The 18664-nt window shown below is 35.6% G+C and overlaps 2 protein-coding genes across 5 annotated transcripts in view; one reads left to right on the top strand and one right to left on the bottom strand.

The window, feature by feature from the left end:
* LOC135201411 (disintegrin and metalloproteinase domain-containing protein 10-like) overlaps positions 1–16524 on the top strand; it is a 280988-nt gene extending 264464 nt beyond the window's left edge. Inside the window, exons 13-14 of one of the 2 annotated variants that reach the window (XM_064230315.1) lie at positions 9811–9848; positions 12288–16524. In XM_064230315.1, the coding sequence (XP_064086385.1) occupies positions 9811–9842 (32 nt within the window). In that variant the 3' untranslated portion in view covers positions 9843–9848; positions 12288–16524. The remainder of the gene's footprint in view (positions 1–9810; positions 9849–12287) is intronic. The other variant, XM_064230316.1, reaches the window with a different exon arrangement.
* Positions 16516–18664, bottom strand: part of LOC135201414 (spermine synthase-like) — an 85280-nt gene continuing 83131 nt past the window's right edge. For all 3 annotated transcript variants that reach the window (XM_064230319.1, XM_064230320.1, XM_064230321.1), the window contains one exon: positions 16516–16781. In XM_064230319.1, coding sequence (XP_064086389.1) covers positions 16632–16781 — 150 coding nt within the window. In that variant the 3' untranslated portion in view covers positions 16516–16631. The remainder of the gene's footprint in view (positions 16782–18664) is intronic.

Raw genomic sequence — 18664 nt, 5'->3', positions numbered from 1 at the left:
TGAGCTAGTAATAATAATCCAGCAAGTACAATACCCTATGACATGAAAGGATGTTATTACACTGTCAGATCTAACACAATGGTGACGGTTAACCATGTCATTTTAAGGATTTTACTTTTCATGCCATATAGATATATATATATATTATATATATATATATTAATATATATATATATACATATATATATATATAATATATAATATATAATTAAAATAATATTATATAATAATATATATATATAATAATATATATATTAATATATAGATAATATAATAATATTATAATATATAATATATAATAAATATTATATATGAATATAATTTATAATTATTAATTATAATTATATATATATATATATAATATATATATTCAAAATTTTATTTTTTAAAAAAAGATATTATATATATATATATATATAATCTATATATTAGATATATCTATCTATATATATCTATATATATATATATATATATTATATATATAATATATATATATATATATATATATAGACACACACTATTTATCGAGATTAAATAAATCAGAAAATCTTAATTTACAAATTATCTATTTTAATGCTGAATGGTTGTGCAATATTAGCATGATATGCAATGTCTATCACTGGTTATGATCTCTGTGACCATTTACTAGACTGAAAAGATTTAAGCACTCCTACTTTGATGTTTTAATAGTAGTTACTAGTAATACTTAGTTGGCCTGATTAGCTCCATTAATCATGTACATAAATGCCTATAGTACTTTCATCCAAAGTGTTACTAGGTTCCCCAGTCTTGTTTGTTAGAAGAAGGTAGTCTCACTACTCATGTACTCTTTAGGTCATCAAGTACTGAATGTCAAAGTCATCAACTGCACTTTTCATGAATGTGCAGTAAGGTTATTAACTGTGAACTGCTTCCTTGGTATTTACTTGGACAGAGGATTGCCAGCTCAGTGCTTATTTATAATTTATTTTTCATTTCTTTTCATCAATCACATGGTGCACTGTAGACATTACTAGTGGGTGTTTGCAGCATCCCTTTGGTCTCTAGCTGCACAAACTTTGTAGTCTTTTACTTTACCTAATCCTGTTGCCTTTTTTAGTCTTGTTGTCCAACCATTCAACTGATACATAATGTAATTTTGGGATTCTTTTCCTGTCCCACCATCAGATCTTAGTACTTTATCAACTTTATTTTCTAGAGTTACAGTTTCCTTTTTGCGGTTGAATTAAAGTTTTGGGAGAATTCTTCATTTACCAGGTAGATAGTTAAGTCCCTGGTGTAGTCTATTAGATCACATGGTTCATAAAGCAGAGCTGTCTGTCCCAGTGCGAAACAGAGACGTTAACCTTCTGCAAGACTAACTGAACGTGCCCCGACAAAGGAAGCTGAAGAGATGATTTTGGGGTCCTGAGTAGCTCCCACTAAGGCTTCCAAGCAAGAAGGAGTGTAAGACGACCGAGCCTGAGTCCTACTTTCCAAATTGTTAAACCCACAAATGAGATCAACTTCCGAAAAGGAAGACAAAAACTCTTGCGTGTCTCCCTCCTGCTCCGGCAACCTAAGACTGACAACGAGAAGGATGTGCAGGCTCCTCTAAGGTACCTTCCCCACTAAAATTAATGGAAGGGTTAGCAGCCAAACAGCCCGAAACCCCAACTAACCTAACTGGGCTGGGTCATGCATTGGCTTTCAAGACGAACCCACTATAACACTAGGAACATCACTTACCCCAACAGATGACTCGTTAACATGTCCATGAATGGTCACGGGCGTGGCGGACGTATGAATGTGAGATGGGGGGGAATCCCAAACACTCGAGATCGAAGTAAAATCCCCTAGAGTCAAACTCTTGGAAGCACCAGTGAGAGAGGCAGGCAAACACTCCTGCTGCACCAACTCCACGCTCACTACCTTCGACCTCTTGACAGGCGCCTTGAGATCCTCACGGCGACGAATAGGCCTTGGAGAAGAAGGAGCACTTACATCATGTGCATGGGCAGGGGAGGTTGCTACGTGCTCGCAATGTGCATGGACGAGGGAGGTTGCAACACGCTGGCAATGCGCACGGACGGGGGAATGGGGGTGTAACATGCCTGTGATTCGAAGCAGAGGACGAAGCATCCCCTGCAGATTGCACAAGGGAAGGAACACTAACACTGCCCGAAACACCAGCATTCTCGGGAACACGTCTGCTTTGTTCCTCCCTCGTAGGCGAAGAAAGGGCAGTCCTTAGCCTTCCAACGCTTGATATGCCGACTGGGCGTAGAGGGGGAAGAGGGAGAGGAAAACAGCACTGGTTTCTTATGCGAACTCTTCTCAGGAGGCGGGGACCAAGCAACATGTTTCCTACCAGTCCTCCCAATCGATAAGGCAGCCAAAAGAGAATCCAACCTCTGAAGCACTGCCTGGCATATGACCTCAGACTGATGTGCCAGAGAAGGTTCCGATGACAAGGGAGGGAGATGTAGTGAATTGGGTGGCAGGGATGACGTCACGGCTGAGAGAGGCAGATCAGAGGAGACGACTGGGAGAGACGTCATCGATGGGAGTACGTCACAAGTGGTGATGACGTCACGGCGCACCAAGGGAATCAGACACTGCTGGCGGAGGAATACACAAAGATGGGTCCCGTGACATCATCAACAGGGCTGATGCCAATGCATCTCTCCGACTTGAAGAAGCGGCAGCAGTCACTGGCATAGCAATACAAGAAGGCCGACCTCGGCTACCCACGAAGACGAGGCCGGGAGGAGGGGGGATGGCCTGGCCAGTCCGGGGAGGGGGTTGTGAGCCTCCACAAAATGCGCTAGCAACCCCTCCAAGGACGCGAGACCCCCTAGCTCGAGCGTCTTCCAAATCGCCGCCATTTTGGACTCCTCTGACTCTGGAAGAAAAGAGATTGATGAAAAAGCCTCCCCCTTCTTGGGAATCAAATTAACTCCCGAGGAAGAAGGGGCTACATTACAAACATCAGCCTTGTGGCCTCGCGGTACTTCCAGCGACGAATCAATGGAAGAAAAGGAAGGAGACACAGGAACAACGCTACTATAGGGGTTGACTACTGCAGGAGATGAAGCATTGGGAAGAGGCAAAAAACCCTCCCAAGTAGGAAGATTCGAAACCCTCCGATGTTCTCTCTTGCCATAAAACGACTTCCACTGCTCTTTAGGCCATGCCCGGCATTCCGTGCAAGGATTCGTTATAGTATAAAAATTAGAACGACACCTACTGCATGTGATGTGAGGTTCAGTTGCTGCCGAAGCCAAAAAACGAGAACACGGAAAACCTGGAACTCCGGGGCACATACGTTGAAGCCGAGAAGGAGCAGAATAAACCATAATATCAGCCAAACACACACACACACACACTAAACACAAACGAAACAGGCAATGAACCGGGAAAAGGCCAAGAGAGGTTAACATGACTCTCACCCAGGCGGTCAAAGAAAGACTGGCGAAGCGGTGTGGTCCTTGACCACTCCTCACCCGAGCTACGCATGCGTTGCCAGATATCACAAGATTCCTTGCTTTCATCTGCTTTTTAACTGGATCCAGCTAGGCACTAGAAATTATCCTATTGTTAAGACCTCGGGTTTGTAGCTATGAAAAATATAAATTGTCTTAGAAAATTTGTCTTGTTTTTTTTATTTTTTTTTCATATTTTTACTCGGTATAGAATTGGTGTATGTTATGTCTGTTAGGTGCTACCAGGAGTGACTACTTTCTTTCCAGTGACTGACTCCTGCAGTATTTTCTGCACCAACTATTTATGCTTCTGATGTTATACATCTGTGTTTGCTGCAGTACCACTGCTTTGGCTCAAAGCTATTCTGCTTCCATGCTCAAGTAAGTAGCTCCCTCCTCACCCCTCAACACTGGTCACCATTCTTTAAGGGATACGTAAGGATAGACATCTTTTACTTGGGTTTTTGTCACAATTCATCCCCTTGAGTAAGATGTGTCAGCTTTCATGCCAGCAGACACCAAGGCCATGACCATCATTGGCTAAGTTATGTCTCCAACTGTAACAACAACTGTGATTTCTCTTGCAGTTGAAAGCATGTCTAAGATTGTGCTATGGTCATGGCAAGATTGGTGATCATCTCCATTTCTCTTTAGGCAAGGATGTCAGTAGTGACTTGGCACTGTCCCAAGAAGACTCAGGGATCATGACACCTAAAGCTCTTGGGGTAAGGATGATAATAGCAAGAGCAGGTTATCTTCTTATCCTCAGTGATGTAGTATTAATTAAAATAATATTAACCCTACTGTTCTCAACAAGAGCCATGTATCTGGGTATGGTCATGGACACAAAAGAAAAACTAATTCACCTGAAAGAGAAAGGGATCAGGAAGTTAGCGTTCATGATTCAGCATTTCTAGCTTCATATTGTGGTTCTTTCAGCTGCAGCCTTAAAAAATCATATTTGGCTGTGACTGTCCAATAAGACTACCTGATTGTTGCTTTGGAGAATGTTTTGAAGGACTTTTAAGTATTGAGAGGAGCCTGTTCACCCTATATTAGGAGTTCCATTGCCACAGACATATTAGGTCAAGATTGCTGTGTCCAGCTACTGGATCATCAATTCCTGGCAGGAAAAACAGGTGTGATAGCTGGCTTGATGATGGTGGTATAGTTACAGAATCAGGGCTGCATATGATCTAAGGCTTTTTGTCTGCTGGCTATCAAAACTGTGTGGGCAGAAACAGACAAGGTCTGTCTAGTGCATGGACTCATTCCAGGAAGGTACAGCATGATAGCTAACAGTATTATTAAGTGATAATTCCAGTTACGAATTGTTGTTTTTGCCCTGGCAACTACTCCCTTAGTCGTTACTTGCACCCGTGGCAAAATGGAGCACTTGTTCATGTATAGGTAATAATTATGTAGTTGACAGACTTTCAAGATACCATGGACACCAAATGGTTTGTCAGCTTCCAAATCATTATATAATGCCAATGAACAGATATGGGCACAAGGAAAATTAAGAAAGGCATAAATGAATAATCTGGTCAAAGAGGCTATAGACTCTAAATCAGTAGAGAACTTGGTTTCTGTAAAGCATGCCAGGGGCTAAAAATATGATACAAGAGAAGTTTGTCAAGGTAAATATATAGATTTGTTTTTAATTGATTTCCAAAATCTGTTTAAGAATATATTTGAATGTTCTTGAAAGTAAAAGCTCCTCTTGACAGGGTTAGAATTTCAAAGGATGAGGAAAAAGTTATAATAAATTGACCCTGAGGAAATAGCCTGAGTTCCTTCTTGAATTTGTTAGATTATAGTTCCACACAGGTGTAACTCTTACTGATCCCCATGTTCTGGGAGATATTGATGATTACAACACATTGCATCCAAATCAGAGCACACATCTACTTAATCTACCTGTGACAGGACCTTTGATGCCTTGGGCTGCATTTTACTCTAGGGAAAAGAAGTTGGGATGTCATCATTTTCAATTTGGTTATGACACATCGTCACCTCTCATTAATGGTGGTGTCAAGAGACATGACTTTTGGGGTTTTGGCTGCAATATCTCAGGGTGATGGTAGGTGTACTTCTTCGCCAAATCTGAACTAGATTGATACAACCACATTGCTTCACATGCCATGGAGACACTTTTGGGTCAGCACTGTCTTGGCTCCAAATGATTTATTATAGTCTCCCCCTGATGGCTCATTACAGTCTCCATATTATGTTCAGTTGGATCTTATGGCTTATGATTAATACAAATGTTATTGAATAAACTTGTCTTACAAAGTTATTAATCATTAGTACTATTTACGTACAATGAGTGGTCATCTCCCAGCACCGTGAATCTAGTTGCCCCAGATGTATTTTGCAACAAAGGTAAGGTAATTGTGATGATTGAAACATGGCTAATGATCCAGGTGATGCATGAATAGTGAGACTGCCTTTTCATGTCTGACAGACAAAAGGCTGGTGAACTGGGAATATATTGGACCCAAATACATGTACTGTATAGGCTTATGTAGTATTATGTTTAAAAAATGCATTCATAAGATTGCTTCTGATGCATGCATGTAATGGATGAATTAATTTTTGGAATCTGCTTAAATTTACTTTTCTTTGAATGCTTTTCATCTACATCTTTTCATATTTTTGTGTTTATACTATTCACTTTAGTATCCTTAGTATATTACAATGTAGGTAATTTTTCAGCACATAACCAACTGTAATTAAAGGAAGGTAGGAAGAACAGTTTGGTATTTTAGATATTAGATAAGTTTGCAAGCAGGCCAATTTGTGTGCAGGAAATCTAGGCATGGATTTAATTTACCCAGTGCCATTTTTGGTGCTACTTCTACAGTGTTTTTCTACCAAGAACTATGTTGTAAAAAATGAGAGTGGTTATTCTGTTTAACAAAACAAGAATGTTTATTTGTTGAAGGTTTGTAAGTAATTCTTGAAAGATATCTTCCTTAATTTAGCCACTTTAGCTTTTTCAAAAGGTGAATTTTCAATGTCCTTTTGATTGGGTTGTTCTTTTATGGTGTAACTGTGGATATAAGTCATTAATGCTTCAGTTCAAAGAACCAGTGTCTCAGAATGCTGGTAATGAGACTGAAGTATTTTGATGCACTGTTAATTTTTCTAGTCATCGTTCGAATAATAATCGAACTTGGATATTTAATACCATGAAAAAGTAACATTTCCTTCAGTTTAGATGATGTTGACACTTCCATTTCATGATTAGAATGAAAAGATAAAATAGTATTGCTTGATTACTTCTGTCAGCTCTTTGTTTCCTCAAGGTTCCCTTCAACATCTACTCCATTTCTGTGAAAATTTTGAAATATAGTCGATTTGGATCATTGCTCCTTTTAGAATCAGAAACTCCACATATTTTGCAAATCTTTTATTATAGATTCAGTGGGTGCACCTAAAGTGGAAAGCCAAGCTTTCTTTTGATTGTTTGTATGTTTATCATTTCCTGAAAAAAGTAGCTGTAAAGGTCTGGAATTCAGTTTGTCTGTTGCCAGTTTCCTGGTGTTACTGAGCCTACACTTCAAAGGCACTTTTTTGTGATGTAGTAGGTGTTTCTTTAGCCTTTGGACTGTTTGGTTATCCAGGTTTTTAAATAATTTGCGGAGTAAGTTTTCATTTTTATAACCCTAGTGGTATAAATGTGCACAGATGATAATGTGGAATATTTTTTTTTATTGTGACAACTTTGTCAGGTATATTCGTTTAAAATCTGTCAATTTTCTTATTCCCAAGATAAATTTTACCTGGGATTATTTTGGTTGTTCAGGATACAGGTATTTTCTTTTTTATGCTTCTGATTGTTTCTCTTAGGCATTGCATATCAGTTACATGATTGTCTCGATATTCAAGAATTAGTTTAGACAGATGAACCATTTTTCTAGTCACTCATAGGGCTTGTTTTGAGGATTTGTCTGTAAATCAGAGGTGAAAGATGAATCAAGGAAAAGTTGGACAGCTTAGTGGGAAGAGGCCAAATGGAACAGATGTTTCCGAAAGTAAGAAGCAAACAGTTATGTATCTGGAATCTTAAGATGGTGCAAAGAATTTTCAGTGCCATCTATCGTGTACTGTGCAATGTACAATGTAAGTGGTAACCCTTTACAGGGTGATATTATATAAGAACTCAAGGATTTTGAGATTAAAATTTTTCACTAATTGCCACTAATGGTAGTAAATAGTATAAGAAAATGTGCCATAAATAATGAATGTTGAATAAATAGGAATTATCAAATGCTGGAAAGCAGGTGGGTTTATTCAAAGTCTTGACTATTTTTTTTTTTATTATTGATTCAGCTAACCTCAGTAACAATGTAGAAACTTCAGTACTTCATACTCTGCGCTTACTGTGGTTTTATCAATGTAATATCATATGTAAGAATTTTTATCCATAAATTATGGTAGATTTAGACTTTTCTGAATTTATAACTGGTAGTAATAGTTTGCTCATTTTTTATTTTTTTGCTATACAGTTTAGATGCATCGTGGAAATATGAAGAGATCTCAGTGAATAATAATGTTATATTTTGATATGGCTAGAAAGAGTTTGATTTGATTCTAGGCTCTATCACTTGAAAAAGGAACTCACCTGAATGTAATGTTAGCTAAGTTTATTTATATATTTATTATGATCACTATGAAATGAAATTTTTTATGTAGTTTCGTGCTGTTTATTTTAGCAATACAGTACACTCTTTCATTATTAAGCTTGAATTTGTTTTCACATAAAAAAAAATATTTGCATGATTTGTTTGTATGGGTGAATATTCCAGCAGAATATATTTTAATGTGTAAAATTTCTGTCATCACTGTCTTTTTTTCATATTTGTTGATAAATTCAGAACAGCAATTCATAGTGCTGTATTATTTTTATTTCCAGGTAGGAACTCGGTAATTAATATTTAAATATTTGTGAGCATTCATTTTGATATCATAGTTTAGAACCACCCAGGATTAGTAAAATAACCACATGATATTAACAGTATAATTTTATTCTCAACTTGAAAAATTTTATATGGCCGAATAATTGTTGCCGTTTCATTTTAATCAGAATAGGTAAGGTATTGTCACTACATTAGTTGTAATCCAGAAACTCAAAGTGAGGTTATGTACAATCATAATGGTCTATTTCACTATTTTAATTTTATTGTAGAAGTCCCTATATCTTTATTTATGTTCTAGTTGGGATTTTATTAATAGTACAGTGTACTACATCATTAATTTGATATTTCTGAAACCATTTAATATCTCATGAACTTTCATAAGTTATGAATCCTATTAAATTTTCCTGAAGAATAGTTTGTAAAACTGAAAGCCTTTAATATAGCACTGTATTGAGTCACTGTTGAAATGTTTGAAGAGAGAGGTCTTTAAGTTTCTTTCTGTAGTATTAGTATTTTGAATTTCACCAACCAAGTGCAGATTCACATGTTATGAATTTAACTACAGCAGTTACTATATAATGTATAAACTGGTTTGTCTAGTTTCAGAAAGGTTGGGTAATTAAATGAAATTCAGAAAAATATTAGCTGTTGGCTTTACATTTTATATTTAAAATTTAGTTATTTATATGGCTGTTTTGTAGTCATGAATTAGCATTTAGTGATTTTCATTTATAATTTCATGTTATGATTATATACTTTACAATGCATTTATAAGTTTCTTGTTGGGAGAGTATTGAGGAAACTCCAGATGTTTGATGAAAAGGCAAGGTATGAGGGGACAAATTTTTACTGGAGGAATAAAAGGGTAGTTGGTGCATTTCAATCATTTGTGTGTTTGAAATTTAATGCTAAACTCTACATAATAGCCTTGAAATATTTGTTAGATTTTGCATTAATTTAATTAGGTTATGACAGCAAACTTGCCATTTTCAATTATGTATTAGTATTTTATTATGATCTTCAGAATACGTACCTCAACGAAATATAATTTATATACGAAGTCATCTCCGCAAAAATTACTTTGAAGAGCAAGGCTCTGATTGATTAGTACTGTTTTGCCTCTATTTTAAATGTTGTCCTGTCTGGAATGGCTTACTGACTAAGATAGAGAAAATGTCTACCTTACTTACTATTCTAATCAATTAAAGAGTTGGATTTTCTTGGATAAATAACATTCCTTTTAGAGTATTTGGTAGTTTGAGAATTTTGCCTTTGTAATTTGAAATAAGCCAATTTTATCATTATTCTTAGTAGACAAGACTAGACTTGAATTTGCTTGATCACTTTTGCAAAGACAATGCACTGGTGGTCAGTTGTTTTGTCCCATTAAACTTCAATTGCTATGTGTTAACATATTGCAGGCGGCAGACGACACGAGAATTCTGCTGTATAGTGTAAGGTATGTTATGCTTGTGTTGCACCTTGCTTGCTGAAGTTACTTTAAAAAGGATATATCTATTTCTTTATACGAAAATTCATTATGTAATCTGTAGAATTCCCTTTTATAGACATCTTACTTGATGTAATAGATATACCCTTACTGATTTAGCTGTAGTGGTGTCTGGCCATGCACTCACGATTGAGCACTTTACCGTTTCATTATCAGGTCTTATTTTTAAAGAGGGATTTTATTCAGTATTGTGATAAAGAGCCTAAGTGTCATTCTGTTTTAAATTAGTTTGGTTCATCATTCAGATTGGCTATTACTAATAAATCTTAAATGTTAAAATTCACCAGTGAAGTTTGGAAAGGAATTCTTGACATTCTTAATTTTTACTCATGATTTTACTTTGAGTATTTTTATATATAGTAGTATTTTTGTGCTTAAGGTTTGTGGATGAATAATAATGATATGATTTATCAAGTGTGTATTGTTAGCTTTCCATATATTTTTTTTGCATTTGTCAGAGAAAGAAATATCTCTTGATGTGAGACTGGTATATTCTGTGATTAGTGCTGATTTTTTTAATGTACATGTTTTGAATTAGTAATATCAAGTACTATTATGTTCAAAAGTAAATTTGAACACAATGGCTAGACAAGACCAAGTATTATGTTCAGATGTAAATTTGAACACAATGGCTAGACTTGGAGAAATTCCTCAAAGCCCTTGAAGATGAAGGTGATAATAAGCATTCTCAAACATTGTGTTCAGATGGAAACTTAATACAATGGCCAGACTTTGAGTAACCCTCAGAGTCCAAGGTGATGTCGAGTATTCTTAAACATTGTGTTCTAATAGAAATTTGAGCACAATGGCCAGACTTGGAGAAGCCCTCAAAGTCCAAGGTAATACCAAGTATTCTCAAATGTGTTTAAATGGAATTTTGAACACAATGGCCAGACTTGGAGAACCCTTGAAGTCAAAGGTAATACAAAGTGTTCTCAAACACTGTGTTCAACAATGGCTAGACTTTGATTGGGAGCATGGAGCAAGGTTAGGTAATGAATTAAGCCTGTAATTCTACTAATTAGGGATCAGTGAATAAACAGATATTTATCAATAGCAAAAACCTGTTGTAAGTAGATTGTATAATGTGAAAGTCAGGAAATTTAAAAGGAAGAAAAAACAATTACAAAAAGTTTGTTAGAAATTGGGTAGCTATAAAATTTGAGAGCACAAGTCTTAAAAAGTGAGTAAAGATACCAGCAAACAAGAAATGGTATTTTGTTTCATCTGTGTTACCTTGACAGATAATTTACCTACTTAATATACAGCAGTATATTTGTACTGGAATTGATTGCTTATGTTGAATAAATGATCTGTTACATATTATTATAAAATTAGTCAAAGGCCAAATCATATTCAGAATCTCATGAGGCTATTTTGAAGGATTTGCCATGAAATGATATTATAAAATTTGTTCAAGGTAAAGTTAAAGAAATTGGACTGCTGAATAGGACTTGGCTGAAGAAAACAAGATGTGCTTTGAAAAACTGCAGTCCAGCTACCTTGTACGATTCAAGACACCTGGTGGTAACTCCCTGTAGGTTATAGGTCGGAAATTTTTAAATTTATAAATTTGTAGCTTACAGAGACATACAGTAGCAGTTTTCATATTGAAACATCCCTTTAATAAATTATTACAGTATAAAATTTTACATTTGCAATTTTTTATTAGAATTTGCTCTAAGTTACTTGTCCATTTTAATGCGATACAATGAATACTTATTCATTTTTGTTGGACCATTGCTATTTGAGGAGTTTTTTTATTGGACACAATCCCTGAGTAAAGACCTTGGTTTTACGTGACTTCCGAACCACGTCAAGAGTGAACTTCTATCACCAGAAATAAACAGTGGAATGCCTTAGAATCGAACTCACGGCCACCAAGGTGGCAGGCCAAGACCATACCGATCACGCCACTGAGGCACTGATATGGAATATTCTCATTTGAAATAATTGGCGAGTGAATGATAGAATGAAAAAAAATTAAGCTCCTATTCTTGAAGTTGATAATTCACATTGAGGTCTGCATGCATGTTAGCTTGTCTTAGAGGTGTTAGAAAGTCGGTAAATTAATTTAAATATTTATCTTTTATTACAGATAAGACTTTCTAATTTTTGTAATTTAATGTAAATTTCACTATTATTTTAGTATTCTTTTTTGATTAATTAGTTGTCTTTCTTTCATAGTTGGAGAATAAGTTTGACAAATTGAAGACGCTAAAGTGAAGTCTTTGAAATCCCCTCCCTCATCTCTTTTCAGCAGTTTTTAATACATGTAATCATAAAATTCCCCATCATTGGTATGATGGCTCTTTTATTTAGAAGAGTATGATGTAAGCCTTAACTTATGATCTGTGCATTTTCTCATTTTTACTTGTATCATTTCAGCTTCAGCCCCACCACTGGAGTGACCTTGTGATAATATTGGTATAAGTGGCCACCCTGTGGGGCTCTATACTCAGCCTTCCTCAGTGCTGCCAACGTGTCCCCTTGTACTCTGTCCCCAACATAAAGAACAACATTAATTTGGCCCAGTACCTATCCAGTTTTCTTACTATCGTGTGTGTCATGTCAGATAGGCTAGTTTTTAGGGTAGATCAACCAAAAATTTTAAAAACTCATATCACACAACAATTTAAGAAGGCTCAAGTTTTAGGTAATCTTTAGAGCTGAGGTATCAATTGGGCTAGAAGCCTGGTTGCTGAAGCTTTAGATAGTGTTTAGATGTAGAAGGTTTAGGGTAGGATTTAGTTAACCTTTTTAATAGATGTAGGTTTCAGTTCAGATTGACTGGTCATAGTATGGAATTGGATATGGTATACAAGTGGTCAGGAGTTATCACAATCATGAATTAATCAAAGAACTACAGTGTACTGTCAAATGTTGAAAGTAAACAAATGACTGATGTTCCAAGGAAGGGTGAAGAAGGTGGCAATAGAAAGTTTGTATTTATAATAGAAGTACCCTTGTTATGATTGATAAGTATCAAAGTGATATTGATAAAGGGGCTGGCTGACAGACTGACTTTTGACAACATTTTGTTGTTGTTATTGTTGCATGGCCTGGATAAGGAGCCCAGTCTACTGTTGACTCTGAAGTTAGGCCTTAGTGAGTTTATGCTGATAATCTGTTATACTGGATAAGGCATGTGGAAAAAAGTTCAGTGGAATTATTTATAGTGAGGCAGTTTTGATGTATTCATTAAGTGTTTTATTGACATTTCAAAACAAAGAAAATAGTGGAATGGTCTTGCTGGTAGATGACATTATAATTGTGATGAGAATTGTGGTGCTCTGAAAATGTCTTACAATGACTGGAGGAACGGAACACTGGATACTTTACAAAGGATGAGCAAGTCTTCATGGACTTTGCAAATCCACCTGATACACTCATGTAGAAAACACAGCTATTTCATTAGGATACAACTCATGTATGTTTCATAGAATCATCATATTGGTAGTGACACCATTTATATTTTCTTTAATATAAAGTTGACATTTTTAATAAGGTATAAAAATTTTATTACTGACTTTTGTGTTCACTATAAGGCACTATGCCTAAAGTCTAATATCATTCCTTTATTCATGCATTTATGAAAGAAACAAAATGAGGTTCTATAAGCTTTTTCATATTCTTGTCATTTGATTTAATAATATTGTGGTACAAGAATTGTATATGAACTTAGCATTAAAAGAAACTATACCCATACAATAGCAGTTGCTCAGTCTGGGCTCCCACACATTCATATGGGTATAGTAAGCGGAATTTACTTTTTTCTTTTGTTTTTTTTTATAGTTATATGGTTGTACTGTTACTGAAAAATAAGTCTTGGCTCTCAGGTTGGAGAGGACATGATTGTTTATTCATGTCTTCTTTTTTATTTTTTTAAGTTTTAAAATGAATGATTTTGCCATATAAACACCAAGGCACTCTCCAGTTAGCTTTTTGGTAGCCATTTGTGATTATCTGTTTACCAAGAAGTATTCATACACTTTATTTACAATTTGTTGAAGAAGTTTCCATACTTTTTGTATTCTTGTAATGATAGGACTTGCCTTGGAGTATAATTTATGATTTCTAATCATTGATATTGAATCCCCTTGGCACTTTTGCATGGAAATGGTCTTTTATCTTCCATCTGCCATAAGTACAGGTAATCATAATCTTTTTAGTTCATCAATTAGTTTTATCACTTATTGGTGAATTCTGGAAGTATATTTGGATATATTTAGTGTGCTGATGTGATATGAAATCTTGGCAAATGTAAACCTGGGTTTTGTTATATTTCAGTGATTTAATTGCTGTTTTGGTTCAATCCTGGATTTACAGCGTTTTAAGCTGTTGCTACAGTTACCAATACAGCCTTTTTTTATTGTGGAGATTTTTTTTTATTATAAGGATAATTAAATTTTTCAAAATGGAGTGCATTTGATGTTCTTATATAGAGAAATCTGCATTCCCTAATGTAACGTTTATATAGTGTATGTGTGTAAGCCAAGGAGGACAGTTTTTAAAACAATACTTACAGACTCACAGTGTGAAGAAAGATGCATTCATGTTAAACATTTAGCTGTGTGCACTGTGTCATGTAGCATTAAGTATATTTCCTTTTAGTCGGTTGTTATCCTTTCACATTTTATACATTGGGAGGGGGGATAGTTACAGCTGTTATGTAATATTTCTTATTCTGAGTACCTATTTAAGATTGTGATGTTTAAGCAGAGACCCCTTTCTTTTCACTCTTGATAAAAGATTCAGTATTACATATAAAGGAATATAGTTTGGGACCCAGATTATGTATATTTATGTATGAAAAATTTTAATTTTTATTTCACATCTTTTGTTCTTGGAAATAAGTTGTATCGTATTTGAAGTTTTAAGGATAACATAATGCCATACCATTTCAGCAATTCATATTTCAAACTTATATTTTTATCATTCCAAAGACTTGTAAGGACCAAAGATTTTTAAAGCTTAATCTTTAATATTATTTTATCTTACTGTGTGACTTTGTGCATAATCCATTTTTCTTGAATATCAGGAGCTCATGCAGGTAACATTGTTATATCATCTGTGTATTTTCTAATGTCTTTTTGGAAGGGAAGAAAAGAAAAGGACATGGAATCTATTACCTATTTTTAAATGTATCCAAGTTTTGCACTACTTTGATTAGTTGACTGTGGTTTATCATATACTTGAACCAGTAAAATGAAGGGGCCATGCATGGGAAATGATGGTCTACAGTATATTAGTTCTAAATCGAATGTTGAAGTCACAATTATAATTTGCATTTCAAAAGTGTGGCATTGGAGATAAATTAATTTTCCTGTGGACATCAAAAATAATTGTGTATATGCACCAATTAGCTGCAGGTTACTAAGCTTGTGAAACTGTCAAGCAGTGTTGCAGAGAGGATACATTTTCTTGCAGTTGGGTTGTTGGGTACTGTATACCTTTACTTTTATTTTTTTAATAAAGGAATAAAGGAACAATCTCTTATGATAAGTTTATTTGTAAAATTGGAATTTTGTCCATAATTAAAAATATAACATGAAGGCTAAATCAACATATTTTAAAAAGGCAAACCATTAATGTATGTTTTGCTGAAAAATAGTTTTTTTATATAGAGATTGAAAGCCTTGTACGTACTGTAGTTTTTAATTGGAACAACAGGTGAACATTGCATCACATCTTTATGATCCAGTTATCTTTTAAGCTCTGGTAGCCATGCAGTTGTTTTGCAGTGTTTAAGTACACCAGGTAAATTTTATTCAGAAAAAAAGGAGGATGAAGGTGTAAGAAAGACATCATTTATGTGAACTATAATACTACTAAAATGAAAGTGAACAAGATTTTAATCTCGTAAAAATTTAGAAATTCTAATCATTTAGACTGGAAAATTTTCTTTTTAATAGTGCCATTTTACTAGATTTCCAGTCATAAGATATGAATGTATGTTAAAATCAGATTTTGTGAAACACTGGGCATTAAAAAAGACAGGAAGTACATGTATTGTTGTGCCACAAAAGCTTGGTTTTTCTATTATATTTAGGGTCTTTGTAACCCATTGTAATTTTTGCTGCAAAATTGTCATGATTTATAATCACAATATAGTTTGCTTTGGCTTTACCAAATTAATGTTTTTTTACCTTCTGATGTTTTATGGATGACAATTAATAGAGGAAAAGCTAATGGAGTTTAGGACCACTTACCTCATGCCATGTTGATTATGCTATCAAAAACAATTGTGAATTTAATAGACTGTAAATGTTAAATATGCCTTAATCTCTATGTTGCTTACATCATTTTAATCTTAATTTTGCTGAATGGATGGGTCATAATAGTCCCCTATTGCTATAACAAACTCCAGTACCAATTTATTTGAAGTAAATATGTATAGATATATTCCATGATCATTTATTTTGTTTAAAAGCTATCTTTGTCATACATAGTGTTTACATGACGCACTTGGACATGAAGTAGGTTAAAATATGTTTGTATATGATATGTAGTTTGATAATTGTTATTGTCATTATTACCACTTAACATGAGTGACATCTTTTTTTTATGGAGATCAATGTAATTTCATCACTATGTTTAATAAATAAACGATGTGTGCTTTTTAGTGTACTTTTTATTTTTGCCCTGATATTACTAAATTTTTGTACAAGAATTTTTAGGGAAGTGATTTTTCAGAGCTCTCTTACTTTCTTTGGGAATATACTTTATATTTTAGCTTTTCCGGGTTGCTTGGTAAAAACACCAATCTTCCATGAAAGAAGGTACAAAATTACTGGTGCGATTGATTGACACTGGCACCTCAACCGCTGAAAACTGACGCTCAAACATCTTCAGCGCATTTTCACAACCACTGCCAATTGCCTGTAAATGAAATAATGTTAAGTTTTTGTATAAGTTCGTGTACAGACAAACCATTGCCTTATGTTGTCACAGTACACCGAGTTGAAGTGGCAACCCAAAAAATTTACAAAAAAGGATTGTTAACCGTAGGGGTATTATTTCTATATCTCTTTCCCACCCTGTAAAATATTTTAGCTACAAAATATTTTAGTTACTATATTAGCATGTCAAATTTTTTTTTTCTTTCCCCAAATTTGGATACAACCACTGCCTCTGTTCTAGCTTGTTCTAAGGGATTCTCCTGATACAAATCACTGAATCATGGTAACAAGGTAGTTGACTTGTGGAGATGGAGGGGAAGGGGCGGTTAACTCAATTTGCCCTAACCTGCTTCAGAGTTTTCTTCATCCTTCATTTACTTGATGGATTTTGGATTGTGGAAAAAATATTGCCTGCAACCCCTGTTCTTCCTCAGATTTTTGTGCCCTGTGCCTGTATTTTGCTTAAATGTGCCCTCAGGCCCAGTTTTTCGAGATGGAGAAAAACATGACTAATGCCGTGGATGGCGAGTTGATCATGTCTTCCCTATGGGTGGACCCACATGAGATTTCCTATTGCTCAAGATTATTGCCCTAGGATGAATGCACTTCCTGGTCCTTTCCTTAAAGGAAAAAGTAAGGTAAGAGGAGAAAGAAGGACAAGAAGCATTCCCTGGTTTCTTTTGAGAGTCACCATTGAGGACAAGGAATCTGATGTCTCTGCTGGATGCCTTTCTTGACACAGAGAAAAGAGGAAGGGCAAGCCAGCTGCTGCTGTTCTACAGTTCCCATGGGTTTTTCATCTACTGCTGTAAAGGAAGGGGATTCTCCAGTTGCATTAGCTTTGCCTGTGGCAGACCCTCTGGGAGATGCTTCCTTATCCCATCCAAGCCTCGACTAGACCTTTGGAGGTGAAGGCAAGCGAGAAGTGTCAAGTGAAAAGGAGAAAAAAAGAATAAGGGAGTCCCAAGAAGACTGCTTATACTCACTTTTCCTCATGGCAGGAGAGTAGAGGTGCCAGATCACCTTGTGATTATCCTACTTCTGGTAAGGCTCTTGCTTGCACAGGTGCCCACTTGGACAAAAGGACCCCACCTTTTTGCCATCATACTATGTGCTCTTGGGAACATACCAAGATGGTTCTGTGCGCCTCTTTACTTTGCCTGTACCTTGTTATCCATAAACCTCATAAGTGTTGGTCCTGTTAAATCTCTGTAAAAACTAAAGTGGCAACAGCATAAGGAATACTAACTACAACTCAACAAAACCACAGCAAGAGCACAGATACTGACAGCATCACACTGCATATCTCCAAATGTCTTTCCCATCACAATTGGCATCTTAGTCCCAGCCACTTCCATCCCAGTCTCCGTTGATCCCTTCGGCCGTGATGCCATATCTAAATGATGGCTGCCATTTCCCCTTCTGACATCAGCAGCACTTTGTTTTTGATAGGAATGTGACAGTCCTGGGTCGAAGATGAATAACAACTTTATCTTCTCTTGGCACAAGGATCAGCCACGAAGTCCCTTATTCTCCAACGCTTGACTGGTTACGCACTGATGTCGAACTAGAAGAGCAATACGGCAATTCATGTCTTCTTCTCGCCTTTTTTATTTATCTTCTCTTCCAAAGCTTGACATTTTCACAAACGTGTGTGCTACTAAGTCTGAAAGTGTAGGTGCATCTACCGGCACCGAGGATGTGAGTAGAAGCAGATTGTGACGTCATGGTAGACGCTATGTCAGCTTGTGATATCCCCATGCTTGATGGAAGATGCTGTGGGAATACTGCTGGTAACCCTGCATGGGCTGCCAAGTTAATTCCCAAATTCTGTGAAGTTGGAAACATATGCACTGCTGCAGC

Source organism: Macrobrachium nipponense, chromosome 28 (genome assembly GCF_015104395.2).
Source record: "Macrobrachium nipponense isolate FS-2020 chromosome 28, ASM1510439v2, whole genome shotgun sequence".
Lineage (NCBI taxonomy): Eukaryota > Metazoa > Arthropoda > Malacostraca > Decapoda > Palaemonidae > Macrobrachium > Macrobrachium nipponense.
Note: the sequence above shows the minus strand (reverse complement) of the source record. Positions and strands in the feature narration are given on the sequence as shown.